Source organism: Taeniopygia guttata, chromosome Z (assembly GCF_048771995.1).
Source record: "Taeniopygia guttata chromosome Z, bTaeGut7.mat, whole genome shotgun sequence".
NCBI classification, from domain to species: Eukaryota; Metazoa; Chordata; class Aves; order Passeriformes; family Estrildidae; genus Taeniopygia; species Taeniopygia guttata.
This window is the reverse complement of record NC_133063.1, coordinates 12,360,548-12,388,481: the sequence shown is the minus strand read 5'-3', so window position 1 is coordinate 12,388,481 and position 27,934 is coordinate 12,360,548. Positions and strand designations below refer to the sequence as shown.

At 40.1% G+C, this 27,934-nt stretch overlaps 1 protein-coding gene across 8 annotated transcripts in view; it reads left to right on the top strand.

The window, feature by feature from the left end:
* The window catches only part of SPIN1 (spindlin 1), a 61,416-nt gene that overhangs the window by 19,969 nt on the left and 13,513 nt on the right, over positions 1-27,934 (top strand). For 5 of the 8 annotated variants that reach the window (XM_030258800.4, XM_012577397.5, XM_072922736.1 and 2 more), the window contains exon 2: positions 19,026-19,254. In XM_030258800.4, the coding sequence (XP_030114660.1) occupies positions 19,203-19,254 (52 nt within the window). In that variant the 5' untranslated portion in view covers positions 19,026-19,202. Of the gene's footprint in view, positions 1-12,194; positions 12,287-19,025; positions 19,255-27,934 lie in introns of all 8 variants that reach the window. The other 3 variants (XM_030258799.4, XM_030258797.4, XM_030258798.4) reach the window with 1 other exon arrangement.

Here is a 27,934-nt window from a genome sequence, read left to right as displayed (position 1 = left end):
CTAGATTTGTCAGTCATAATTTTGCCCTTGGTTATTGTCCATTGTTGAAGTGAAGATGATCCTCTACTGTTACCCAGAAAAGCCAGTATAATGTTTTTCTTCAGCCATCAATGAAGATGTTGAAGAAAACTGGACATTATGAAGTGATAAATTCATTACGGTGTGATAAATTCATCTTGCTTAGAGGGCCAGGATTATTTTCCTGTATTGGGTCACTGGACTACCTGCACATTAGTGAACTAAGTGTTAAGGCTTGTGTTATGGTTAAATCTAGCTGGCAACCAAGCCCCATGCAGCCACTTCCTCACTCCCACACCAGCAGGGTCAGGGAGAGAATTGGAAGGGTAAAAACCAGAAAACTTATGGGTTGAGAGAAAGGCTGTTTTATAGGGAAAGCAAAAGCCGTGCAAACAAGCAAAGCAAAACAAAACAAGGGATTAATTACTGTTTCCGATGGGGAGGTTGGTGTTCAGCCTTCCTCAGGAGAGCAGGGTCACATGACACATAATGGTTACTTGGGAAGACAAATTACATCACTCCAATATTCCCCAACCCTTCTTTCTTCCCTCCACCTTTACATCCTGAGCATGATGTCACAGAGTACAGAACATTTTTTGGTCAGTTGGGGTCACCTGTCCTGGCTGTGTCCCAGCCCAGTTTCCTCAGCAGCATGGCATAGAAGGTGCTGGCCCTGTGTAAGTCTGCTCAACAATAACAAAACCATTGTTGTGTTATCAGTCTTGTGTTCAGCAGAAATCCAAAACGCAGCCCCATACTAGCCAGAAAATTAACTCTGCCCCAGCCAAACCTAGCACAGAATGTAGTAGAGGAAATAAAATTCACCAGCTTGTCAGGGAAGCTGTAATTTAACAAGCCAGTGTCCTGGGAAATTAGAGGAAGAGAAGTCAGGTTTCTTTTCAACCAAGTCTTTCTGTTAGAGCAGGGGCATTTGCTAAATCTTCAGAGCTTAACAATACAGAAGAATAGCAGGAAGATTCCGAGTTGCTGGAAAACTGGGCTGAATGTGCAGTGCATTATTCAGAACTGGAATATTTGCCTCTCAAATTATATTGAAAATGCCTGAAGCATTTCTAATATCAGTAGATTTTATTGTCACAGATTACGTGCTCCACAGAGTAGAAAAAGTCTTGATTTAACTGTGATAAAATACGCTCTTTCTGCTCTGAAAACTTTTGCTGCAAAAAAGCAGCAAAGAAGCTCCTGTGTAGTAAGTAGTGTAATATAGATATGTGATATATTTCAGTAAAGCAATGAGTAGTAAGCAACACAGAAAGAAGAATTTTATATGATTGCTTCCTGTAAAAGGGAAACTATTCTCTGTGTACATAGGAAAGGAATGGCTCTCCTGTAGATCTAAAGCTCATAATCCTCTGTAATTATTCTGCTGGCAAAATAACTTCATGCTCTATCTAGAAATATTTGTTATCTTACTAATTCTGTGTAGCTTCAGACTGTCTCTTCCTTAATGTATGCAAAGTGTATAATTTTTGACATGTGATAATTGCATGTTGGGGTCAACTATAGTAGGTAAGTTTCTCTGGGCTTAGAGTTGTTCTGCCTTTGAAAGCCATCAAATTAAGAGATCACTTGAATTAATCAGTGTACATTTTTTTCTCTTGCTGTACCCTGCATGGATGCATGTGTTTGCATTACATTCTGACCAGTATTAGTTTTAATTAGCTGTAGTCCTGATAGATGATAACTGCAAGGAAATATGAAAAATGCTTCTAAGTCCTACTTCCTCTTTTGTTCTAAAAATTGCAAGTAGTAATATAAGATCAAGTGTGTAATCAATTGAGTTTTCTGTACAGTAATGTAAAATACTCTTCTCATATGAAGTACAAAAGCAATAAAACAGCTTAAGTAATACTTCAAATAATATTTAAAAACATTTTCTCTTTTGGATTTCAAGAAATCGCAGTGTGCAGGCCTGTGTGTGCCCTGCATGTTGCTGTTGACGGGCTAAAACTTCTGAATACATAAGTGAAAATGATGTATGACATGACTTGTCAGATGCTAATTTTCTGACAAACATATTTGATTCAGTACTTCACTATGATGTGTGTTTGTGAACGAAGTTACAAATATTTTTGGAAGTATAGTCACAGGTTGCCCAGGAAATTACGAAGGAAATGACTGGATGTAGCACTTAGTGCTGCGGTCTAGTTGACAACAAGATGGTCCTTAACAAAGGACTGTTAATTTTGGAGGTCTTTTCTGACCTCAATGATTCTGTGGGGTTTTGTCATTATTAGCTGATTAACTGAATATTTGCTATAGCCCTTTTATTAATTTGGATGGCCTCATTAATTATAAATCTGACATCCTTGGGTGAAAGGCAGAAAGGGTTCTAAGACTGCATAGTGAAACATGAGTATATTAACAAAATGGTGAAAAGTGCGGAGTTCTTCAAAATGTTGAAAAAGTGTGTAGCTGGTCAGAACATGGTGTAAATCGAGGGATTAAAATGGCTTCCTTTTATTGCATTTTAACTAGTAAGATGAGTGTATTTGGGGAGTGCTTCTAAGCAGACATTTAAGAATTCTGTGGTACTGCTTATTTGCAGTTCTTCCTGACTCCTTGTGGTTGTCATTAGTACTTCTTAGTTTGGATGTATGCTTCAAAATCTTTAAAGAAAATTTATAATGATACTTCAGTCAAAATTTCTGAAGTGTCTTTGTGATCATATAGTTAGGAAAAGCTTTTATTTCTTCAGAAAGAAACTGTTGTCCTTGATTATGTATGTCAAACTTTGTATCAAAGATGTGAAACTGATGAGTATAAAGACTATATCTTTGTTAAGGGCATAGGTTTTTTTATAAGTGGAAAAAAAAGTAGTGAACTGCTAATGGATCACTTCAACTCAAAGAAATAAGCACTGAACAATTCTTGTTTATGCATACTTAACCAAAGACCCACTGCAACAGAGCTTGGTAAATCTCCATGTTTTGTATGCAGCATTGTGTGGGCTGGATAGGATTGCAACAGTAATTTGTAGTGTTACTTCTTGCACTGTTGAAGACAGCCACTGAAACGGTTTTGGTTTGTGTTCTGTGATCTGCTTTACGCTTTTTTAATGGTTCTAATGTTGACTGAAATACAATTTTTCAGAGGTGATGGCTATGAGTTTTATTTGTGACAAGTAGCCCTCAGTGAGAAACCAGAAGCCACAGAGAAGTGTGTACTGTGTTAGCCTAGGATAGAAAAAAATACCACAAGAATCCCAAGATTTTTGGTATGAGGAACTATGTAAAAAAAGTTGAGCGACTGATTAAATTGGTCATGGTCAAATGACTGAAGGGCTTTTTCTATGAAGCAATGGTAGAATGACTTAAATGCAAGAATGACCAAAGGCTGAAGTCAGGGAGAGGGATAAAGAAAGAGTGTAAGGCAGTGGTTGAGGAGTAAGGTGTTTTAAAAGAATGAGAGAATTTTTTGTTTGTTTTAGTTCAATATTTCATAGTGGCAGATAGCTTTAGAAACTGTAGAGTGACAAGTGGTTTTGAGAGGTAAAGAGACCCTGCCAGTCTGGACGGGTAACCAATGTATGGTACATGTGGGCAGCCAGACAAGCCTACCTGCTGCTAGTAGCAAAGACTTGTTAACTCGATACCCTCGGTAGAAGCATTTGAATGTGCATATCTGGTATCACTAGCGACTGCTGGTGTGTGCCTGTTAAGGCTTACCTCATCTCTTAAATGGTCGATATGCATGTATTTAAAATGTCATGAATGTGAGAGGAGCAGAGCTTAAATGAACATGGAAATAATGAACTGTGCTTTTATAAAGAAAGCTATGGAATTAGAATGAAGTATAAGAGTTGTTTAACTTTGCCTTTAATAGTTGTTGAACTCTTATTAAATGGCAATGCATCACAGGAAGTTTAAAAGATCCTACTAGGAAAGTGCTAGTACTGACTTACATGATTTGGAGAAACAGAAAAATTTCCTCTAGTTCTATAGAAAAAGTCTTTAAAAAGTAATTTAGAAGCCTTCTTTAACTTATCAAGCAGGGGTCTGTAGGCAAAAGCTTGGGTTTTACTGTTTATAGGGATTTCATCTCTGAATTTTATTTTTCTCAAATGTAATATTTCGATCAGGTTCAGGTATTTTAGATTGTTTTTAGGATACACCGTATTGTACATTGCTGCTTTGTTTTGTATTTAGTGTTTTGTATTCTTTGAGCAATTTTATTTATTGCTCTGAAATAAGAAATCTAAAATCAAAACATTGCTATCTTGGAGTTTCAACAGCTTGGGCAGCAGCCATTCCTCTTTCAGATCTGTTGTTTGATCGTGGGCTGTGTTTTATTTACGGTGTTCTTAGCACAGAGTGAGCTGAAATAAGATCAGGGAAAACTGTTTCATAGTTTTAACATACATGTTGTGGAATGAGATCTTTATGTGTTACTTGATGAAAAACATGCTATTGGGTTTCTCCTTCCATTTAACAGCCCTTATTTTCTGAAGAAAATACAAAGCCACAGCTTTAGATAATTTTTTATGTAAAAAGTGATTCTGATATAACCCAGAGGTAAGGACTTAAAGATCACAGTTGCCTGTCCAGGCCTCAGAAAGAGCTTACTGTAAGATAAGTGTGCACAGCAGCAAATTTAGATAGCAGGAAATGGAGGAAGTTGCAACAGGAAGATGCTAAATCTAGGCCTGTAGGAGGCAAAACTTTGTTAGTGCATCCTAGTTCGTCATTCCTAGGTTCCTACTGTAGCAAAGTGTGTGAAAGGAGGCCACTGCTCACAGTTATCATTGGTGAAACACAGATCTCAAGGGGGAGTATGCTTCCATGCATACGTGCAACTTTTACATTGGACCTCCAGAGGAAGGCAGACTTCGGCCTGTTCAGGAGACTTACTCAGAGAGCTCCTTGGGAAGTAGCCCTTAAAAACAAAGGAGTCCAGGAAAGGTGGGCGTGCTTCAAAACAGAGATCTTGAGGGCACAGGAACAGACTGTCCCTGTGTGCCATGAGTCAATGAGGCAAATGTCCAGCTTGGATGGGCAACGATGTTTTGAAGGAACTCTGGAATAAAAAGAGGAAGTATCATCTTTGGAGGGAGGGTCAGGAAGTATTTAAGGGGCTTGCTAGGGCATGTAGGAAAAAAAATTAGGGAAGCTAAAGCTGAGTATGAACTTAATTGAGCAATTTTTGTAGAAGATAATAAAAAATGTTTTTACAAATGTATTAATGGTAAAAGGAAGGGTAAGACCAACCTTTGTTCTCTATTGGATGCAGGAGGGACCTTAATAACTTCAGACGAGGAGAAGGCAGAGGTACTTAATGCCTTCTTTGCCTCTTGTCTTTAGTGGGAAGACAGCTTGCCCTCAGGACAACTGTTCTCCTGGCTTGGTTGATGGTGTTAGAATGGTCACCCTGTTATCCAAGAGAAGGCAGTCAGAGAACTGCTGAGCTGCTTGGATTTTCATAAATCCATGGGACCAGATGGGATCCACACCAGGGTGAAGAGGGAGCTGGCAGATGAGCCTGCAAAGCCTCTCTCCATAATTTACCAGCTGCCCTGACTCACTGGGGAGATTCCAGATGGCTGGAACCTGGCCAGTGTGCCACCCATTCACAAAAAGGGTGGGAAAGAGCATCCTGGTAATTTTAAGACAGCCTGACCACAGTACCTGGCAAGGTAATGGAGCAGTTTATATTGGGTGTCATGACGCAGCCCGTACAGGATGGCCAGGGTGTCAGACCCAGCCAAGCATGGGTTTAAGAGGGGTAGGTTGTGTTTGACCAGCCTGGTCTCCTTTTATGACCAGGTGACCGGCCTGGTGGATGCAGGAAGGGCTGTGGATGTTGTGTACCTGGACTCCAGCAAGGCCTTGGGCCCTGTCTCCCACAGCACTGCTGGAAAAGCTGCAGCCCACGGCTGGGACAGGAGCACTCAGTGCTGGGCTCAGAACTGGCTGAGAGTGCTGGTGAGCGGTGCTGCATCCAGCTGGGGCCAGGCACCAGTGGTGTCCCTCAGGGCTCTGTGCTGGGCCAGCTCTGTTAAGTGTTTTTATTGACCACGTGGATGAGGGTGTTGAGTCTTTCATTGTATATTTGCAAACACTAAGCTGGGAGTGTGTGTCAATCTGTTGGAGGGTAGGAGGGCTCTGCAGAGAGACCTGGAACAGTTGGATGGATGGGCAGAGTCTAACAAGATGAAGTTTAATAGGTCCAAGTGCCGAGTCCTGCATTTTGGCCACAATAACCCCCTGCACTGCTGTAGGCTGGGTACGGTGTGGCTGGACAGTGCCCGGGCAGAAAGGGACCTGGGGGCAGTGGCTGACAGCCGGCTGGGCATGAGCCAGCAGTGTGCCCTGGGGGCCAAGAAGGCCAATGGCCCCTGGCCTGGATCAGGAATGGTGTGGCCAGCAGGCCCAGGGAGGTCATTCTCCCCTGTACTCGGCACTGGTGGGGGCACACCTCGAGTGCTGTGTCCAGTTCTGGGGCCTCAGTTTGAGAAGGACGTTGAGATGCTGGAGCACATCCAGAGGAGACAGCGAGGTTGGTGAGGGGCTGGGAACACAAACCTTGTGAGAAACGGCTGAGGGAGCTGGGGGTGTTTAGCCTGGAGGAAAGGAGACTCAGGGGTGACCTTATCACTCTCTACAGCTCCCTGAAAGGTGGTTGTAGTCAGGTGGGGTTGGTGTGATTCTCCAGGCAGCATCTGACCGAACGAGAGGTCACAGTCTGAAGCTGGGCCAAGGGAAATATAGGTTGGATATTAGGAAAAAGTTTACAGAAAGGCTGATAAAGTACTGGAATCGTCTGGCTAGAGAGATGGTGGAGTCACCATCCCTGGATTTGTTTAAAAAAAGACTGGATGTGGCACTCAGTGCCCCGGTCTAATTGAGGTGTTAGGGCATGGGTTGGACTCCGTGATCTTAAAGATCTCTTTCGACCTAGTGATTCTGCCTGATTCAGTGTGTGAACTTGGACTGTATAGGTGGTACTCCTGGAAGAATGACTTGGGGATGCCCACCATCAAGAAGCCCAGAGTAAGGAAGGACCCATTGGACACCACTGAATCCCTCTCCCTGTCTTCCTCCCCCCTTCTCCAGAGTTGTAGTCTGTCCCCTGGAGAAATAGAATATGGGCCCAATGGACTGATGTGTTTGCATGAGAACCTTTTGTATGATATCTGGTTCCTACTTTGCATGAGAACCTTTTATGTTGAAGATACATACTCTCAGTGACTGGATCAAGTATGAGTTCGGAGACCTTAACTTGCAAGTCCCAAAAAGTGTCAAAAAGGGCTTTTGATATGTTATTATTAAGGGAGCAAGAGGTATGTGGAATGTTAAATCATAATAAAACTGAATGTTTTATCAGTGTTCACAGTGCAGTGGCATTGACCGAAGAAGCCCAAGGCAGAATTGAAGAAATTGCTGCCAATCACTCCAAGCCCAAGACAGTTTTCTAGGACTTAACCCCAGTTCCCAATTGTCAGTACTTTGATCCTTGGGACTCAGAGGGTAGGGGAAGTGTTTAATGAGACTTGGGTTGATGATTGCAATTGTATTTGCATTTTTAATTATTGGGATAGCTATTGTACATTGTACGATTGCTCATGTTATTGTTTCTGTCTTTTCTCCTTCTATTGCTTCATATACATCACCCCTGTGGCCAGCCCCATGAGCTGAAGAACAAAGTCCCTGAAGGGCAGTATTTGAGCCATGTGTGGTGTAAGGACTTAAAAAAGCACAGTTTCCTGTCTCAGACTGTCAAGGCCACAGAAGGTACTTGCCTGTAAGATAAGGCATCACAGTGGAAACTTGAGGTCAGGGACAGAAGGGAAGAATTTGCGACAGGAAAGTGCTAATTCTATGCCCGTCAGAGGCGAGATCTGGTTAGCACATCCTGGTTAATGCATCAGGATGAAAATTCCCACTGTTGTAAAGTGTATGGGAAGCAACTGCTCATATACATATCATCAGTAAAAGAAAGAGCATGCCAATATGGAATTCTCTGTATTCTCTCTCACTCCCTCCCTTCTTAACAGTTGAGGCACATTTAACCTTCTGATCTGTAATTCTTCATCCTTATTCTATGATCTTAATTTCACACTTGTCCTAATTTTGGCTAGGACAGAGTTAATTTCATCACAGTTGCCAGGAGGAAGATGGAGCCTGTAGCTGTGGGCTGAACCAGATTATTTTATAGCCACATCATTATTAGAAGGTGTGGCTTTAAATTGGAGAAAAAGGGAACATGATACAGAACGGCCGTTACTTGTTCTGTTTTTCCAGGAGAGCAAAGCAGCCAATAGAGTAGTGTGCACAGTCCAGCTGGAGGATTTGTACATTGTGGTTTTTGTCTCAGGCCTTGGAAAGGAGCATTAGGAGACAGAATCACAGAATGAACTGGGCTAGAAAAGACCTTTTGAGATCATCAAGTCCAACCTATGACCTAACACCTCCTCGTCAACTAAACCACAGAGTGCCACATCCAGTCTTTTTTAAAATATGTCCAGGGATGGTGACTCCACCACTTCCCTGGGCAGGTGATTCCAGTGCCAAATCATTCTTACAAGGAAGATTTTTTCTCTAATGTCTAACCTAAATTTCCCCCGGTGCAGTTTTAAGACTGTGTCCTCATGCTCTTGTAGGAGAAGAGACCAACCCCCCAGCTAGCTCCAGCCACCTTTTAGGAAGTTGTAGGGTCTGATAAGGTCACCCCTAAGCCTCCTTTTGTCCAGGCCAAATACTCCCAGCTCCTTCAGCTGTTCTTCATAGGGCTTGTGTTCCAAGCTCTTCACCAGCCTTGTTGCTCTCTTCTGGATGCGTTCAAGTGTCTCAGTGTCCTTCCTGAACTTCCAAAGATGATTTGTCAGCCGTTGTTTTTGATTGACTTGGACTCAGGGAAGAAGGTGGCGTCTGTGGTAATGTCTGCAATATTCTCCTTTGTCTCAGGAGTGTGTCACTGGACACAGTAATACTGAGTCACTTAGACTTCTATAAGCATTTTTTACATGTGATTGTCCTCTTTTATTCGCTATTGTTGTTGGTATTGTTGCTACTACTGTTTGTGCTCCTTAGCTCATTGTGGTTTTTCTAGTGAATTGTTGCCTCAATCCATAGTCTCTGCCTTTTGGTCCCTTTCTCAGGGGAGCAGTTGAAAGAAGTGGCAGTTTGGAGCTTAATTTCCATTTGGGTTTGAACTACAAGAACCTTCCAAAACAAATCTTTTTATGAGAAGAATTTCTGTGGATGAAGCTCACGGTTCTGTGAACCTGTAGAGTTTCCTTACAATAACTGCATATTAAAGTTTCCTACATAGTGATTTCTTCAAGTACATGGACAGATAATGGCAAGTTAATAACGGAGTTTTTCAGAGGTTATGTTGAGATTCTTACCCATGTGCAAGGAACTGATAATTCCAGATCTCTAATGGATCAGGCTTCAACCCCTGGTTTTGTTTGCTGGTATTCTTTAGGCAATTTGTAGTAAGTTTTTTTTTTTTCCTTATAGGAAAAAAAAAAAAAAAAACACCAAAAGAAAAAACCCCAAAACCCTAGGCTGGTACAGCTTGGGCCTTTGTAACCCTGAAGCTAAAAAGTAGCTCTTTCATGGTCATACATACTTATTATTTTGGTTTGTGTTCAAGTATGTTGAAAATGTTACCTTCCACACAAAAAGGACTCAAAAGGAACTAAGCCCTATGAACTTTCTAGGGAGTACCCAAATGGCTGGTGAAAACTGTAGCACTCTTGAGGCCAGAATTCCAGATTCATGTTCTACTATATCCTGAGGGGTGGGATAAAATATCAAGCCAGCCAGAGGAGAAAAAAGATGATCATCTTAATTTGTAGTTGCCCAGAAAGTCTGAAATAATTCTTTGTATGCAGTAGGATTTATACACTCTTTAGAAAATGACCCCTTGGTATATTTCAGAAGAGTAGGCATTGGATTCTAGATACCTAAACTTTCAGGAAAGTACTTCTTGCTGTCTGGATGACCTTGACTCCTAGAGCTGAACTTCAATAATCAATTTCAGTGATGTGGCGCTAGTTAGGTCTATTGACTCTTACCTTGGGCTGGAAAACATTTGGGAAGTTTCACATTTCACAGATACTTTTTCACCTATGGATTTTACTCATTTTAAACTACAAAATATGTTTATATGTGAATATTTTAAGACAAACACCCTATCCTTCTTTGCATAGTGCTTAGAATTCTGAAATTGATTTTTCTCCCAGGAATCCAGGGCTTTTCAAGGAACATCCACTCCTGCCATCAAATGTGATACAATGTGTTCTTATTGTAATTGTAAGCAGTTCTCCTGCATGGTAGAGTCTAACATGATTGCTCTGTGTTTTGGATGTTTGTTTGGTATTTCTCAGTAGACAGTGAAAGGTCCTATTTCCTTGAGGTTTTTGGGTTTTCATGCTATTGATGGATAGGTGCTGTAATGCTATTATTAGTATCTTGAATCTCCGACAGTGTTGAGTGATATTACAAATACATGTGCATACAAATATATATAAACTTAAGGGTACGTAGATACTAAAAATTACTTACATGCTTGGAGAAAACAACATCTTTTTATCACTCAGACAATAACACTTTTTTCTTAAATCAGAACTAGATGCAATCTAACATGGGGACTGAGAATCCTGTGCCCTCTTGACCTCTTCACTGTTGATTTTATTGCAATTTAGAAGTGTATTGAGGGTGTTCTGAAAACTAGACTTGCAAGGTAATACTCTGATCCTGTAAAGATGTTAAGTCTCTGAAATTAAAAAAGATAAGTACGTTTGTTTAAAATATTGTTTTATAATACCAGCTCTAATGAAGTTTTTACTGCTGCCTTTACAAATTAACCCAAATATACACTGTCAGAGTTTATTTCAAGTTACATCCATTGAAATGCTGAATTGAATTGAGACAGGCTGTTTTAATGATATAACATGAAGGAAGTGTAATAGTACTAAAGCACAAATTATACTGGGTTCTCTAACAGCTACATTTTGCTAATTCAGAAATTAAAAAACAAGCCTGGATAGAAGACAATGGAAATTGCAATTTTAGGTTTTCTCTCTGGCTTTTCTTTCCATTATTCTTTATTTTTCATGTGTGTAAGAACTTTTGAATGCAGTATTCACTGGTTACTATCTACATGGGATCTTGTAAGACTATACTAATGTTTTATGCTAATGAACTAAAACAAAATAAATCCACCTTTCACCTTGATCACTGTTCCTAACTTTAAGAGAGCTATGGTAAGAACATACGTTAAAAGTTTATAGGTTTAATGAAATTTGTTCAAACCATTGCCTGAGATAGCAGCCTTCTGAAAGAATAGTATATTTTCTAAAGCTACCATCTATTTCTAAACCTTTGGAATAATTATTATTCTTACGATCAAACAGTAATTATATTTAATTACTAAACAATCATCACATCTAGCAATTATATAATTTATCATATACTAACTACACAGGTGCAGTTCTAGCAAGTACAAGGCCTATGCTTTCCCAGGGTATTTTCCCAGGGCCTACTAAGCTTAATTTTCCTTCTAACTCCCCAAATCCCCATGATTTTAAAACCCTTTTACTATCACACTCAGTACCATGTGGTTTTCCTGGACAAAGACAAGATTGCAGGTCCTCTTCACAGCCAGCTCTCCCTGTCCCCAAGCCCAAGACAGCAGAAAACAGTGGCAAACAAACCCCTGAAAGCAAGACCATCCATCACACTACACTACTGTATCATTCCTGGTGGCTTCTTGAACCAGTGACACTACTTTTGATGTCTCCGCTCAACTCCTCTGGACTCTGCTGTGCTTGGCACCCAGAGTCACAGTTTCCTGAGGGAATGTTCTTGTCATTTGTTTCCAGTCATGCTTACTTCAGCTTTCAGTAGAGTCTGCTGTTGTGATCCCCCTGTCACCTTAGAAATAGAGATGGATTCTGCCCCTACGTACCTACGTACCCCCTTGGCAGGGGACATGGTGTGTTGGTGCCAAGTAAGGCCTTCTTATGGGTCTAATATGCCAGGGTATCAGATCCACATTCCAGTAGACCTGATTATTCCTTTCCCCCTCCTTTTAGAGGTGTTTTAGAGGCAGGGCATCTCTTGTTCTGGTCATGGTACTTGTTACTTCTTGTAAATATGATCTTCAGGGGGATCAGAAATAACATCAGCCTTTTTAATCTCTCTAAGGTCTTGCCGAAGGAAAACTGAAGCTACATTTATTGGCAGAGTTTGATGTGGTGTTTATCCTTCGTCTCAACAGGGGTGCTGCTAGAGCAGAGGTGGGTTTTCCCTCTCACTTCCTCTTGTATTCTCGGTGGTCATGCATGTAGAGCCGCAGATTACCTTGTGGTGTGTACCCTCTCTCTCTAGCTGCAGAGCATCTGCTGCCTAATAGCAGGAACACTGATCTGTACTGGCAGGGCATGGGACATTTCCTCCTTAAATTTTTGGTAGTCTTTTTAAAATTGTTGTCGGTCCTCTTTAACTTCCCTATTAAACTGTTGTAAGTCCTTGGTCAGTCATTTCACAGACGAGATGAAGTCCTGTATTGGGATGGAGATAGTTTCTTTATATAGCTGGAGATTGGTAGCCAAAATGTTCACTTTTTTTTCTCCTTTCCTCTCTGGCTTCTTTGCCAGTGAGTTGGCCTGTGACACTGGCACACTCTGTAGGAACTTCACCACATGTTTTGTATATCAATATTAGATGTCATATAGGGGACTGTTCGTTATTTGAATTGTGTCTTTATAGATTACCTCCATTACAACTAATTCTCTCAGGTATCGGATACATTGCCTCCATCATGTTCAACTTGTGTTGGTGCACTAAAAGGTCATCTGTGCATTAGACTTGACAGGAGGTACTTCCAGAGACTGAGAGTTTCTGGTCTTTTCTAAATCCCCTGGTCAATGCTTGCATTCCAGGACAGGGATCCTAATTGCTTGCCTTCATTGCCATCTGGTGTTGCACCATTTGCCATGATATACCAAAATCAAGCAGCCAGGTCAGTAGGGCTCACCAGGCTGGTGGCTGTTATCTTTTTGTGCATTTCAGAGCTCATCTATGGATACCGATCAGGTGATTATGTTCAGCCCTGTCTCTCCCTCTGGTCTTGAGGGTCCTCATCCCTCACCATGTGAATTGATTAGTTCTTGAATTTTTTCTTCTGAACAGAGGCAGCTGCCACTGACATGGGTTGTTCTCTGGTTCAACTGCAGTTTGAGTCACCTTGCTGCCTGTTGTTCTGCTTTCCTTGCCTTCCCCTGAGAGTGCTGTCAGACATGCAAGCAGTGTCTGACGAGCATCAGCAAGTTGCATAGCTTTGCACCTCTCTGGAGCTGTCACAGCATTTTTCTTTCAAATATTTTGCCACTTTATCAAGGTCCTATATTTTTCAGGGGTGAACTTCCAAACCACTGGAGCAGCATACTCCTTTAAAAGCTGTCTAATTTTCTCTGCCATCCCATGCTATTCATTGTCGGTTTCAGATTCAGTCAAAGAGAGAAACTGAGAGTTTCTAACAGGGAAGAAGCCTGGGAATCTCTTGGAAAAGATTTTTTTATCTCTCTTGGTGTTCACATTGTTTATAGTTAAGTTCTACCACTGTGTGTCATGCACTCTGCACCAATGGTGTGGTTTGCTTTCACTTCAGGACCAATGGAATTGGTCTGCACAAAGCTCTGTATAAAGAGTGATGCATTTTGAGTGGAGTCATCTCATTCCCATCCTGCCTCAACAGCGTCAACTCATGACTGTTCAGCTCCAGGGCAGTTCACTGAACAACTTCCTAGATGTGTCTATGATTACTCAAAACATTGTGTAGACTTAACTTATTCTAAATTTCACTTATTCTAAACTGCACTAAAGAAACTTGGCAGACATTGCAATTAGAATATGCTTTCTTTAACATCCAAATGAAATTTAAGATTCTCATAAACTGTTGTAGCAGGTCCAAAGGAGGAAAAGGAGGTGAAAGGCTGAGAAAAATCATTGTCCTCTAGCCCCTCTACAGGCTGGGTACTATTATTAATGACTCCTCAGAGGTAGCAGCCAAGGCCAGGACAGGTGAACAGCACTGAGCACACATCCCAGATGACCTTTATTGCCATTGATGTTATCATGTCATAAACTCATACCACACAGTACAGCAACAAAGCAATCCTGATCCTTCACCCTACTCTGAAAAAATAGCATCATGGGGAGCATGTATAGGAATATATGCAGGGTTAAATATCACACCTCCATGAACAAATAGAGCAGCTATAACTAGGGAGTTCTGTATCTAATACACAGATTCTTAGATCAAAGTTATCCCTACCCTTTTGTGGCTCACAGTGGGCACCAGTGAATGTAGTGATTTGAGCCCATCCACAAATTAAACTCCAAATAAGCCTCTCCCCTTCTTCCTGACAAAGGCAGAGACTATGGGTTGAGATCACAATTTAGTGAAAGCAAGCAGCAGTGGAATAAGAAATGCACAGTAATAGCAGCAATATTAATAACAAATGTATACAAGAAGAGAAGGTGTGTTATAGACAAAAACAAGTGTTCACCACCTCCCTGTAGTTCTCTGTGGCAGATAGGACAAAGACAAGATAGCAGGCACTCCCCACAGCTGGCTCTCCCTGTTCTGCAGGCCTGAGACAGTGGAAAACAGTGACAGACCCCTAAAAGCAAGATTACTCACATTGTGTTACGCCACTGCTTTGTTCCCCATGGCTGATTCCCACTCCAGCACCTCTGCTTGTGCTTTTTCACTCTGCTAGGGCTCAGTTCCCAGCGGCACCAGGGTTTTTAACTGCTCCGCTGCGCTCAGCTGTGTTCGCCACCCAGAGCAGCACTGTCCTGGGTCAGGAATGGATGAGGAGTTGTGAGAGAGGGCAGGGTCTACTCAGCTGATTCCAGCAACCTCTCTGAGGAAGAGGTAAACAAAGTTGTGTCATTTCTGCAGGGTACTCATTTTTTCTTTCCCCCATGGCTGTGCCCTGTAGTGCTCATGTAGATGCTATAGAATAGCAATATAAGCCATGCCCATGCAGTTCTGAGCTCCACCCCCTCCCTACAACCACAGTAATTTATTAGCAGGCATTTTAATATTGTTTTTCATAATGGTAAATTACTTGCCCATTTGTTAGTGCTAAATTATTTTTGTAAATAATTAGGAATTGCAGTGTGCTGTCTCTTGAATTTTATGGACACTTTGTTAACAAAAGAGTTTGCACGAATTTCAGATTCTTCTAGTCTTCTGCTGAGTAATCTGCAGTTTCATCACTATGGCATTGTGGAGTTAACTTTGAATTTTGAGTCATGAGAGTAGTTTGTGTTGGAAAGGGCATTTAAGGAACATCTAGTCTACCTGCCCTGCCATTGGCAGGAATTTCTTTCCCTAAACCAGATCAAAGCCCCATACAGCCAGTCCCAGTGCAGTGGTATGGGTGTGTTAGTGTATATGCACACAGTTGCACATCAGTGCTGCTTGTTTCTTGTACAGTTGTAGACAGCACCTCTCTAGGTAGAGGTCAAACTGCAGAGGCCATGGTAGTGAAGACGCAGTTGTACTTGATTTGACTTGATTTTTCTTTCAGTTTGTACACATGTTTCTGAAAGGTATTATTTACGTAGCTGTCAGCTCCAAATCACTTTTATCCTCAGACTTAATGTATTGTAACAATACTTTCTTCTCAGACATCAGATCTTACTACCTACACAAATTCCTAGTTTAGAATAAAAGAAATTCCTAATAACTAATATACTGATTTATGTGGTAGGATATTACAAAAATTTGTCATTTCAGTTGCTGAATTCTTGTACCACAGGAAAGTGCTTGGGATTTTTTTATTAGGTAATGAAAAAAGAGACCCAACTGTAACAAACTAAAACCAGCATATTTTTATTGCAGCCATTATTTAGGAGATATCTTAACAGTAAGATTGCCTTTTGGAAGGCAGGTGTAGAAGACTTGCATAGAATGATCCTTTCTGCTCATCTAATAAGGATAAGGGAGTCTGAATAACATACTAACATGCTGAATAACGTGCTTCATCCAGCTTGTTAGTGCTGGATAAACTATACTGTACTTCTTCATCTGAAACATGTAGCAGTAGCTCTGAGCTAATTTATGGAAGTCACAATTGCTTACCAAGGATTTAGTTGATGCATTTCAGTTTAGAATGACTCCTTCCCCAGAATATTTTTGTGAAGTGCTGGTCTTCCCCTATGCAGCTAGCAGTGAAAGTTCTCAGCGAGTTGTACACAGAAGTCTTTTAGATAGCGAAGTAAAAATATTGAAGCCCACCAGGTGGTGCCAGAAGGCCTGATCACTGTGGCTGTGACAGCAGGAACAGACCTGGGAAGGTGCAAACCTGCCATTTTTGGCTGAAATTGTATCCTCTAAATACAAGCAGCATGTGCTATAACCCTTCCTCTCCTTCCAAACGTCTCTACACCTAAAGCATTTCCTCAGCAGATACTTCCTTCTGTGTTCATGATGGTAAAATTTAAATATGCTGTTTAGGAGTGAGACTCTTAAAATTGTGAGCTTGGTGTCAGCATTAATTATCACAGGTTTTGTCTGCTAACATCTCTTTTCACTGCATAGCAGAGCCATGAAGCTTTCACAAAAATGCTGTAAACAGCATTGTGCCATGTGTTGCAGTGAAATGCACGCAATTTTATGGAAATACATACATGAATGTTAAGTGAAATTTAAACTAGAGAATTATTTTAGGTGGTTACACTTACTTTCATGGAACTCAAAGCTCATATAAACATTTTAATGTTTGTAAACAATTAAGTTTATAGAAAGGGGATAAGATACTTCACAGTAAGAACTGAAGTCTGTACATATTGTTTTTTCCATAATTTTCCTTTATACTACAAATTTTTTTTTTCATGAGTTTTATTTTTTCTGTCTTTATGTTGTATCTTTCTGCCTATTTTAGTAGTATGATTCCACTATTCTCAAATAGAACTGGTATGATTGACAATCTTTAGTGCTAGTGTTTTTAATCTAACACTTAATAGCCTCTGAAACACTGCAGTAATTAGACTACTATCAGATGAAATAGTTACCTAATTTTCACACGTTTTCCTAAAGTATGCTTTTGTGTAGAAAGGCTTGTAAAAACAGATGAACAACACACCTAGGCTGGTGAGAAGCTCACAAGTCAAAACAATGTCTGTATTTTAAGTGAAACCTGCAGCTGCACTGATCGTGATCTGTGCTGTTGGGTGCTGGGGAAATGGGTGTCTGACAAGTAGGCAGTGGCACTTCTTTTCCAAAAGTTACTGACAGTCTGTAAAGTTGCTTTGAATGTGTCACTTTGTATCCAAAAATCCCTACTTAATTTGGATTTGCTTTAGTGTGTTTGCCACTATCAACAGAATTACTTTAAAAAGTTGGTTGTTTCATAGGTCATCTTACATATTGCCAAACAAGGAATATCTGCTCTGTCTACACAGAGCAGATTATTGTGACTGAGTGCATCAGAAGTGTGTTCTGGTTTTGTGTTTCCTACCTTTATGTGAAGCAGGACATTTCTTGAGACTTGCAGTAAATGATTTTTCATTTTTATGAGTTAATGATCTTTTTGATTTTCTTTTTTGATTTTCCTTATTAGGAGATCAAGAAACTTGCATGTTGGCATTAAGTCTGATATTTTGTCATTTTTCACTTTTAAGAACCTTAAGTTGTACAGGGTTTTGTGTATTTGTAATTATATAAATAAGACTTAATTTACATATTCTTAAAATTCAAAGTGTTCTTAAAGTGCATCAGTTTGTTTTCAGAAAATGAGGTTTTATGCCTCTTTGTTGGTTACTTCAGAACTGTCATTATGCAACTGAAATGTAAATTGAATTTGGAACACTAGTGTTAGGATTTTTCCTAGGTTTATTGCTCTTTGTTGCTGTATTGTTCCAAGAAGGTAATGGGTAAAATTCATGAAAGAATTGCCAAGTGTTAGATGTAAATGCATTTTTCTGTGTAATAGTTTTACCATACCTCAAGGTATGTCACCTTTATGTTCCCTTATTCAGTAAGGCACTAGCTTATGCTATGTTTTTTTTCCCTTGTCGGATCACTGGTTAGAGGCATTCTTCTGGTTTAACCCCTGTATGAAAATTGACAACAGTTTCCAAAACTGTAGTAGAGGGAAGACAGTGCTGACTCACAGATTAGATGGGTCCTGTCTGTCACAGATTAGCAGTGACATTTCTTAAGGAAGTGATCTGATCTCACTTGTCTGTTTTGTGAGCAACACTGAAGTAGTGAATTCTTATACATAAATGTTTCTGGCCCAGAAATAACTTAACCTGTAGTGCTTTGAATTTTTTTAACATGGTCAAAATTTTCTGTTATTAAATGCTGAAAAGGATATTAAAAAGTTGTCCTCAGTTACCTCCCTTATCTAGAGGAATGTGATGACTAAATGCTTTAGGAATTTGATGATCTTAGGTAGAAGGAATTGCCAGAAACTTAAAGAGATCTATGAATCATGGGATCTATGAACTGGTGACCTCCTCAACAAATTGCTGGTATGAACAGTCGTTGCAGTGAAATCAATGTTTTTAAAAGCTTTTGTATTGTATTTTTTTCAACAATCTTATTTTAACTTCTGTGAAGCAAAGTTATTCTGCTATGTAAGAGCATGATATTTCTAACCAAATAGATGGATTAGATTGTTTGATTGGTGCTTTAACCCAGTAAAGGTAGTACAGTTTCTCTAAGTTAGTAGTCATACTTCCCTGTGTTAAGCTCAATGGTTTTTAAGAAGCTTTCTTTTCTCTTTGTAACTGACATAGTGACCTGGAAATTTACTGTGATTAGGAGATAAAAGTAGCAGCCCTTGTATTTGGCTGTATATGTCCTGTGTTGTTGAATGTTTTCAGAATAAGATAATATGAAGGAATATCCTGTTGTATATGAAAACAAACATTAAAATGAGACTCTTGGTTAGGATAGAATATTTTTGTTTCAAAATCAAGCCACTTATAAACTTCACCTGTTTTGTTTTTCAGAGTACTGTAATTGAAAGATCATCTTCTACATTTAAAAAGGACAAGGTGTTGATTGAATGGTGGATTAATAAGTAGTTGTCTCATCCTAAGACTAAAAAAGGAGATATCCTGGAAGTTGGAAAGAACTGGATTTTCACCCTAGTCAAGCAGCTTTGCTGCTCACTTAAACACAGATGAATGAAGACCCCATTTGGAAAATCACCAGGTCAGCGGTCCAGAGCTGATGCAGGTGAGGTGTTCGTTTTTGGATGGTTTTCTTTGCTTTTAATGGATGAAAAGCATTCTTACTTTACTGACTTTTTAAATATATGAATGATTTTCTGCAGATGTTAATAATTTTAGATGTCATAATTCCGGTTTTAAAAGAAATTTTGCTTTTATTGTAGAAGATCGTGGCTTGAAAAGACAAACTAAAAAATTAAGTAGTAAATTTAAATGTAAATGTAGCAGTACAAATCTGACCTTTCTATTTTGTGTCAAAAGTTACTAGTCAGTGACCTGTGTGGGGAAAGCAACATGTTTTTTATCACCAATCATTGTGATTTGTAGTTTTTATGAAACTCTCAAGAGCCAACTGGCAAGTGTAATTGGGAAAGCTGAGTTAACTTTTAAAGTACCTAAGCAATAAACCATTTGGGTGCTTCCAAATACACGTTTGATTCATTGAATACTGGAACTGGTACTGGAGGATTTCCCAGTAACCCTTTGGAGACTTTCGGACTTGTATTTTACCTGAGACTGTGTTAAAATTTGCTGTCATTTATTTGAAACGTGTACTGAGTCCAAAAGTAATACAGGTAATTACCTTTCAAGTGGGAGCTACAAATTTCAAAGGAGAGATCCAGTGAAGTCTTAAACGCTTGGTTCAGTGACCAAATGGAGACAGTGATGAGTGAAGCTCCTCAGGTGTCAGTATTGTGTGCAGCATTGTTTAACATCTTACTCAGTGGCAGGGATGGTGGGGTTGGGTGCACTCTTAGCAGGTTTGCTGATGGCACCAAGCTGTGTGTTACAGTCAGCATGCTGGAGGGAAGGAATTCTATCTGGAAGAACCTGGACAGGATTGAGAGGTGGGCCCTGCATGCCTTGTGACATTTAGCAAAGCCAAGTGCCAGGTGCTGCATCTGCGTTGGGGTAATGCCAAGCACAAATACATCGTGGACAGAGAATGGACTGACGGCAGCCTTGACAAGAAGGACTTGGGGGTGTTGGCAAATATGAAGCTCAACGTGGCCCATCAGGGTATACTCACAGCCCCAGTGACCTCTCACCTCCTGGGCTGCATCAAAAGCAGCATGACCAGCAGGTTGAGGGAGGTGTTACTGCCTCTCTAGTCCACTCCAGTGAGACTCGGCCTGGAGTACTGCATCCAGCTCTGGGGGCCCTAATGTAAGAATTATGTGGATCAGTTGGAGTGACTACAGAGGAGTGCCATGAAAATAATCTGAGGCCTGGAACACCTCTCCCACAAGGACAGATTTCAGGAGCTGTAGTTGTTCAGCCTGGAGAGAAAAGGCTCCAAGGTGACCTAATTATGGTCCGCAGGTACCTGCAGGAACTTAAAAGAAAGCTGAAGAGGAGCTATTTATAACCTTTTGTACTAACAGGAAAAGATGAAATGGCTTCAAACTGAAAGAGAGTAGATCCAGAGGATGGCCATGAGTGACTAAAGGGCTGGAGCTCCTCTCATGAGAAAAGGCTAAGAGTTGGGGTTGTTCAGCCAGGAAAAGAGGAGGCTCCAGGGAGTGCAGCCTTTTTGTTTTTAAGTGAGACTTATAAAGAAGACAGAGAAAGGCGATTTGCCAGAGTTTTCAGTGACAGTGCATGGGGTAATTGTTTTAAACAGAGAGTATAGTTACGTTTGAGTATACAGAAGAATTTTTTTACAATAAGTATGTATGGTGAAACACAGGAACAGGTTACCCAAATGTGAATGACTCCTCATTGGAAATGTTTACGGTTATGTTCAAAGGGATATTAAGCAACTTGATCTAGTAAAAAGTGCCTTCCCCCATTATAGAGCTAAACTAGGTAACGTTAAGAGAATCTGTAAGATTACCTGGAACAGCTGTAAAAAAAGAAAAAAGGTGTACTTAAAGAAATAACTTTTAAATCGGATTTATTGAGCTTTACAGCATTGTGGATGCAAATATCTTACTGCCTTCCATTTTTAATGATGGTTGCCACTTGCCAAGGAAGTTTACAAACAGCATGTAGGGTTCCAGAATAGCTACATTTTAAGTAGAAATTAGGATTTTAAGTCATGTCTATAAAATTACTGTCATCTGGGGTTGAATAGTAAAGCAGTAATATGATCTTTATCAGGAGGAAAAATTAATAAAATAAAAAGATACAGTGAAAAAGTGGAAATAGTCTACGTATTTTATATTTGATATGTTAATAACGTAAAATAATAAAATGGTTGGATTCTAGGAAACTTCTGGATTATGTATGGGTAGCAAAAAACAGTCTGGAGGTCCAGTGGTCATGTCAGGAATTCATATAGGGCAAAATTTGATGCATTAACAAAACATTTTTCAATTGAATTTGATTTCATTCTGTTGTAGAAACATTGATCAGTGGCACTACAGGCTGATAGCGTCTTTGACAAAGCAAATTTTCAGCTGTCCTATCTGTCTGATTAGGAAGGAAATGCTTTTATATGTTGTAAAGTAGGTGCTTAGGAAGGAAATGCTTTTATATATGTTGTAAAGTAGGTATAAAGGAAGAGGTATGTGTGATTTATACTATCTAGACTTTTAAAATCTCTCTCTCTGGGAAACATTTGTACGTAGATTCTTTTTGAGAAGCAAAGGGTGGGATTGAAGGTGGACAAAAGAAGGCAAGGTAGACATTTAATTTTTACACAACAGTGGAGTACATGGCTACAGACTCTATAAAGTACAGAGTTGCTTTCCATTATATAGTTTCCATGAATCAGACAGGTGATTTTGGCAGCGTGCCTGCGTGTCTCTCTAATTAGTGTATTGCTGTCCCAAATACAGGAGAAATACAGCCTTTTAGAAAAAATTAATATGCAGTATATTTGCTTGTAAAGTAAGATGTGATTATCCTGCGTTAACACATTTGACCCTTCTAAATCTGATGATCACTTGTATAATGCTGTATAACTGAAAAGCTTGGTCCTGTGGAGTCTTTCTTAGCAGGGTTCTCCCAGAGATACAGAATCCTATCGAACTGTATGATGGTCAAGAACAATTGTAAAGACTTTACTGGATGGCTTAAAAACATAAAAGTACTCTCTTAGTAAAGAAAACTTTTAACACATATATAAGCATATAACAATTGAGTCATGTATTTTCACTCATAAAAGCAAGTGTAAATTGTTTTCGTATTGTCTTTATTAACTAAGAAAAGAGATCATGGATGTGAATTGCTTAGAATCTTTCTTGCAGAGTTAGAATTTGGTTTATGTCTGTACTTCTGACCTATTCAATTAAAAGACCTCCTTTCTTCAAACTCTTTTAAGTTGAGGTCAAGCAATACTTAGGTGTGAATCAGCACACCTAAGTGTTTCTTAGGTCCCTAAAAGTAATTCTGAAATAGTCTCCAGATACAGAGTGGAATTACTGCTGTTCACACAGATAATTCTGGAATACAACTTTAAAACATCTAGGTTTTGCTGCCTGTTGTAAATATAGGAGATATTTAGAGAAACAAAATATGGTTGCTGTTTTCTAAAGAGCCTGTCTGATTTTCATGGATTGTGTGAAATTACCAGCTCATGTCACAATAGCAAAACATTGCCAGTAGCTTTCTCCCATGCTTCTTCCTATTCCCCTATAGCCCCAGCTGAAATAACACATGTATTTCTCTTGAAGCCAAAATCCTGAACAATTATTTTTTTTAGTCTTGTCATACCCTATTTCTTTATCTTCATCTGGAGTAAAGTTCAGAAACATAATTTCTAGTTTTCCTGTTGAATTTTAAGGGTTTAACGTAAGGGGTAGAATTAATGAGCCTCAGAAAACACAAGTATGACAAAATACCGTATGGCAGTTGAATTCTTAATTCTGTTGCTCTTGTCTGGAAGGTGGCGGTTGTGCTCACTTTCTATTACAAAAAATATGTTTCTGTGCCCTTAGTCATAAAAAAATAAAATAGTTTGATATGAAAGGGATCTTTTAAAGGTCATCTTGTCCAACTCCTGCAATCAGCAGGGACATCTTCAACTAGATCAAATTTTTTTAAAATAGAATATCCCAAATCATTACTATGCCCCAAATTTGAAATCATGCTTCAGAGACAGAAAATTTATTTATAATCCTTTTAAAGTCACAATTTATTTGCTAGCACTTAATAAAGTGCTTCACTGTGCTCTCTGAATAAATGAATGGACAAGGGTACTGAAGTTGTACTGAAGACTTAGATACGTTCAGGGATGGGCCGACCACCACCTTTATGCAACCTGTGCTAGTATTTCACCACACTCAATGTAGAAAAACTTCTTATATCCAATCTCCATTTTAAAGTCATTACCCTGTGTCCTGTTGCAACAGGTCCTGTTAAAAAGTCTGTCCCCATGTTTCTTATAGGTCCCCTTCACGTACTGGAAGGCTGCAATAAGGTCTCTTCAGAGCCTTCTCTTCTCCAGGCCAAACAATCCCAGCTCTCACCTTTCCTCATACAGGAGGTGCTCCAGCCCTGCAGTCATCTTCGTGGCCTTTCTATGACCTCATTCTAGCAGGTCTCTTCAGTTCTAGGACCCCTGGATGTAGGGTTGGTTCCAGGTGGAAACCCTCTGCTATCACCAGAGCAGAGCAAAGGGGCAGAATCCCCTCCCTCCCCTGCTGCCCACGCTCCTTTGGATGCAGCCCAGGACACGTTTGGCTTTCTGGCCTTGGAGTGCCCATGGCTGGGTCATTTCGTCCAGCTGCTCCATTCTTGTGGACCAATAAAAATTCAAGCAGCAGATAGTTCTGATTTTGACCTTCTTACTAGAATATGTTAAACATAAGGATTCTGTGCTGTTCTCTCCCCATGTCCAGGCTGCTATAGAGGACAGAGAAACTCTTGTTGCAGTTTCTACAATTGTGTAGCTGTCATAGTTTAACATAGCTTAGTTTTTAGTTAAGAAAAAAATCCCTGAGCTACGGAATTGATTCCCTGTAAGGACCCTGGCAGCTGTTGGCAACCTGTTGAAGGAGCTGAGCATGCCTCTGTGGAAAATACGTTTCAAAACGAACAACTCCTGGGTAAAGCCCTCTTGCTTCTAACCTTTCAACAGGTAACTGGATGCTGGCCGGGCAAGGCCCCGCTCCACTGTGCAGCCCTTGTGGCCTGTCAGGGCCAGGCCAGGCCCTGTTCTCCTGCAGTGCTGGCCAGGCTGGGCCCCGCTCTGCCACACGGCCCGGCCAGCCCAGCCCACAGTGTGGCTTGGCTGAGATTCTGCCACCGGCTTCCAAACACAGCTGGTGGGCCAGGGAGAGCTGAGCCAGGCTCCGTGCCAGCCGTGAGCCACCGAGCCATTCTGCTGGTGCCGCAGAAAAGTCGTGTGGCTAAGGACAGAGATGGGTCTGCAGCCTTGTGCAGAAAGCAGTCCATGTGACTGGAATTAAATGCAACAGGGGTCAGAAAACAGCCATGCAGCCATGCCCAGCAAAGATCATATATCTATCCACAGCCTTGGCAAGGTATTAACATTTTTAGTGTACAGATGAAACTTGCAGACATCAATCCTCTTGAGTGAGAGAAAAGAGTGAAGACACATAGAGAAAACAACATAGAAACACCAAGGTCAGTAAAGGAGTCAAATCCCAGATGGGAGGAGATGCTTTAGTCTTGGGCTGAAATTCTCTTTTAAGGCTGTGGTGAAAATATAATTGATACATCAGACTTCTATTTTCCCCCTGTAATTCACGGAATGCACTGGGGGGATGTAGCGTTCTAGCCACAGTGAGCAGAGGCACCAGTGTTGAAGCAAGCAGATGTTGAAGTAGCTTGAACAGAGAGAGATGAGAAACATTGCCCTAGAGATGGAAGAAGAAAACCTGTTCCAGAGATAAAAGAAGAGAACTTCTGTTTCTGTACTAGAACAACTCATCCTTAAAATTGTACCCCAATAAGCTGAAATGACTCAGCCATGGTGATAGTTATGGAAAAAACTACCGAAATGTGGAGGGACTTAATGATTGCAGATTTCCAGGCAGCTGCTATTTGTGCAAATTAAAGCCATGAGGGAACTGTTCCTTGTGGAGAGGTCTCCATGGCATAGCAAGAGAGACTCTGCTCCCTAAGAGAACTGAAGACTATTTTAGAGGTGGTAAACTGAAGGTCCCAGGCTTTGTCTCTAATGTTGTTAGTGGAAAAGAAAAGAGAGTGTGGTAGGAGGAGAAGTGTTCTGAAGGTTTTTTCTGATTTCTTATTTTTCTTTTAATTCTGTTAATAAAGTTTTCTTTATACCCTTTAAAAGTTAGAGCCTGCTTTGCTCTCCTCCTAATCCTTATCTCACAGCAGAAAATGAATAAGTAATTCTAGTGAGTGCACTGGCATTTGGCCAGTATTAGATGCACTACAGTAGCCAAGCAATTCAATAGTAACCTGATATAGGCTTAAAAGGAGTTTACATCTCTATGAGGGCAAATTGTGGCAAATCGGCATCTGGTTGGTACAAGAGTGTGTTTAACTGAGAATCTTCAAATACTTGCTATTGCTATATGTATTAAACATCCAGATGCCATTACTTCATGTATTAAACTGTGAGCTCTCTTAAGAGACTGACTTAAGATGATGAGTAGTACTTAGTTGTCTGTGTTGTCTTTGGTATAGAGCTCATTACATCAGTGAACAAGTTGCATCATATAAAAATTTTGAAGATCCCAAGGTGAGAACTTAGCAAACAGCAAAATCCCATTCCCAGAGGTCGGGATAACTTCTCTTCTGTACTTATTGAAAATGTTGTAGTAAATCTTCCTTCTGTGTCAATTTAGTGTTTCTGTTCTTGACTTTGAAAGATAAATCCTTCATACCTTCCTTCTTATGGGTTACAGAATCCTTGAGAGGTGGACAGAAAGCAAATTCTTGTGCTGCACTATTCTGTTGTTTTGCTGTGCTTTTACTTGAGCTACTTTAGCCAAAATCTTACTTTTTTCTGGTTAGCTGGAAATCTAAAATATTAAGTGCATATATTCATCTTCTGGTGATGAAGTTTCACTATTTTGTAAAAACAGTTACTGGATTTTAAGAAATTACTTTTTTTAAAATAAAACACCACCATATTTTTATAAAATGTGTTTTATTATGTTATATATTAGTAGAACACAGCCTCATATACAGAGAGATAACTGAAATTATGCTTAGAAAGTTTTTTTTACAGGCTGTAATAAAGTCCTAAAGTCTTACGGGTTTCTAATCAAACTTTTTGTGATACTGTTTGTGTTTTTCCAGCTAAGTTCTTAAAAATACTCAGTTTATTTGGTTTTGTAACAGTCAAAAATTGCAAGTAAGACCTTTACTGCAGTAATTGACAGACAAGGCTTAATTTTTAAAAATTAGGAACATTTCAGATATCATTACTGTTGGAAATGCAGATTCCTGAAGCTCTGATGCAAGCTTGACTATAATAAACATAACATTATTTTAATTACTAATTAATTATATTAATTCTGCCATTTCTGTAACTTTGTATATGCCCTTTTAGATTTTGCATACAAAAATTAAGATACTTATGAAGACTTTAAAGATCATTGGTACTGTCAGTGCTTGACTCCTGTGTGATGCTCTTCAATATGTATATAATTCTAGATATGCTTGGAACATGCACATAGTGTAAATTTAAAAGAATTGGTTTGTTTAGGCCTATAGAGAAATTAAAGCACTTCTCTGCAAGTGTTAATTCAAGCATTCCTAGTTAAAATTGTAGGCATGTTTGTACATAAACACAAGGCGTTAGAGTTATACATGGTTCAGTCCAGCACTGTAACCAAGTTGTTTTAGATATGGCAACCAAGAAGCAAAAAATCCAGGACAAGGTACTGTGAAGAAATTTTTACTCCGTACTATTAGAAAGCAGTATAGTGAGGAAGACGAGGAGAATCAGGATCAAGCCAGGTATCTTCTGGCCGTGTAGTCACCTTCAGCCATCACTTTAACAGGGGCTATTTCAGTCAACTCCAGTAAATGGTCTGTATGCATCTGGCCTTTGACTGTGATCTGAGGCTGCAGTTTTCATTCTAATAACTAATTTTGATTTTTCTACCTGTGCACATGACCTTTCATGTACAGTGTTCTTTTGAAAGTGTTTTTCTGTCATTTTGTTCTTGCATATTTTCACTGTTGTCACTGATTGACCATTGCATCTACTGTCTTTGTTTAGTTCAACTTCCATTTTAATAGTTGCTGTCACTCATTATGTTCATCACTGAGCTTCTGTGTTGGGTTTGCATGGCAAGGTACCAGGAGTGTGCAAGGGTGACATCTGTAAGAAGCAGCTAGAAGCTTCTCTTGTGTCCAAGAGAGCCAGTGCCAGCTGGCTCCAGGATGGACCTGTCACTGGCTAAAGCTGAGCCTGTCAGTGATGGTGGTAGTGCCACTGGGATATTGTATTTAAGAACAGGGGAAAGATCCTGCCCTACACCTGTTGAAGGAGAGGAGTGAAACTGTGTGAGCATAGCAGCCCTGCAGACACCAAGGTCACTGCAGAAGGAGAGGGAGGAGGTGCTTCAGGCACTGGAGCAGAGGGTCCTGTGCGGACTGTGGTGAAGATTATGGTGAAGCAGCTGTGCCTCTGCAGTGCATGGAGGACCCTAGTGGGGCAGGTGGATGCGACTGAAGGAGTCTGTGAGCCTGCAGGAAGTCTGCAGTGGAGCAGGTTTCCTGGCAGGTCTGTGTGGCCCCATGAGAGAAGAGCCCACTCTGGAGCAGGTCTGCTGGCAGGACATGTGACCCTG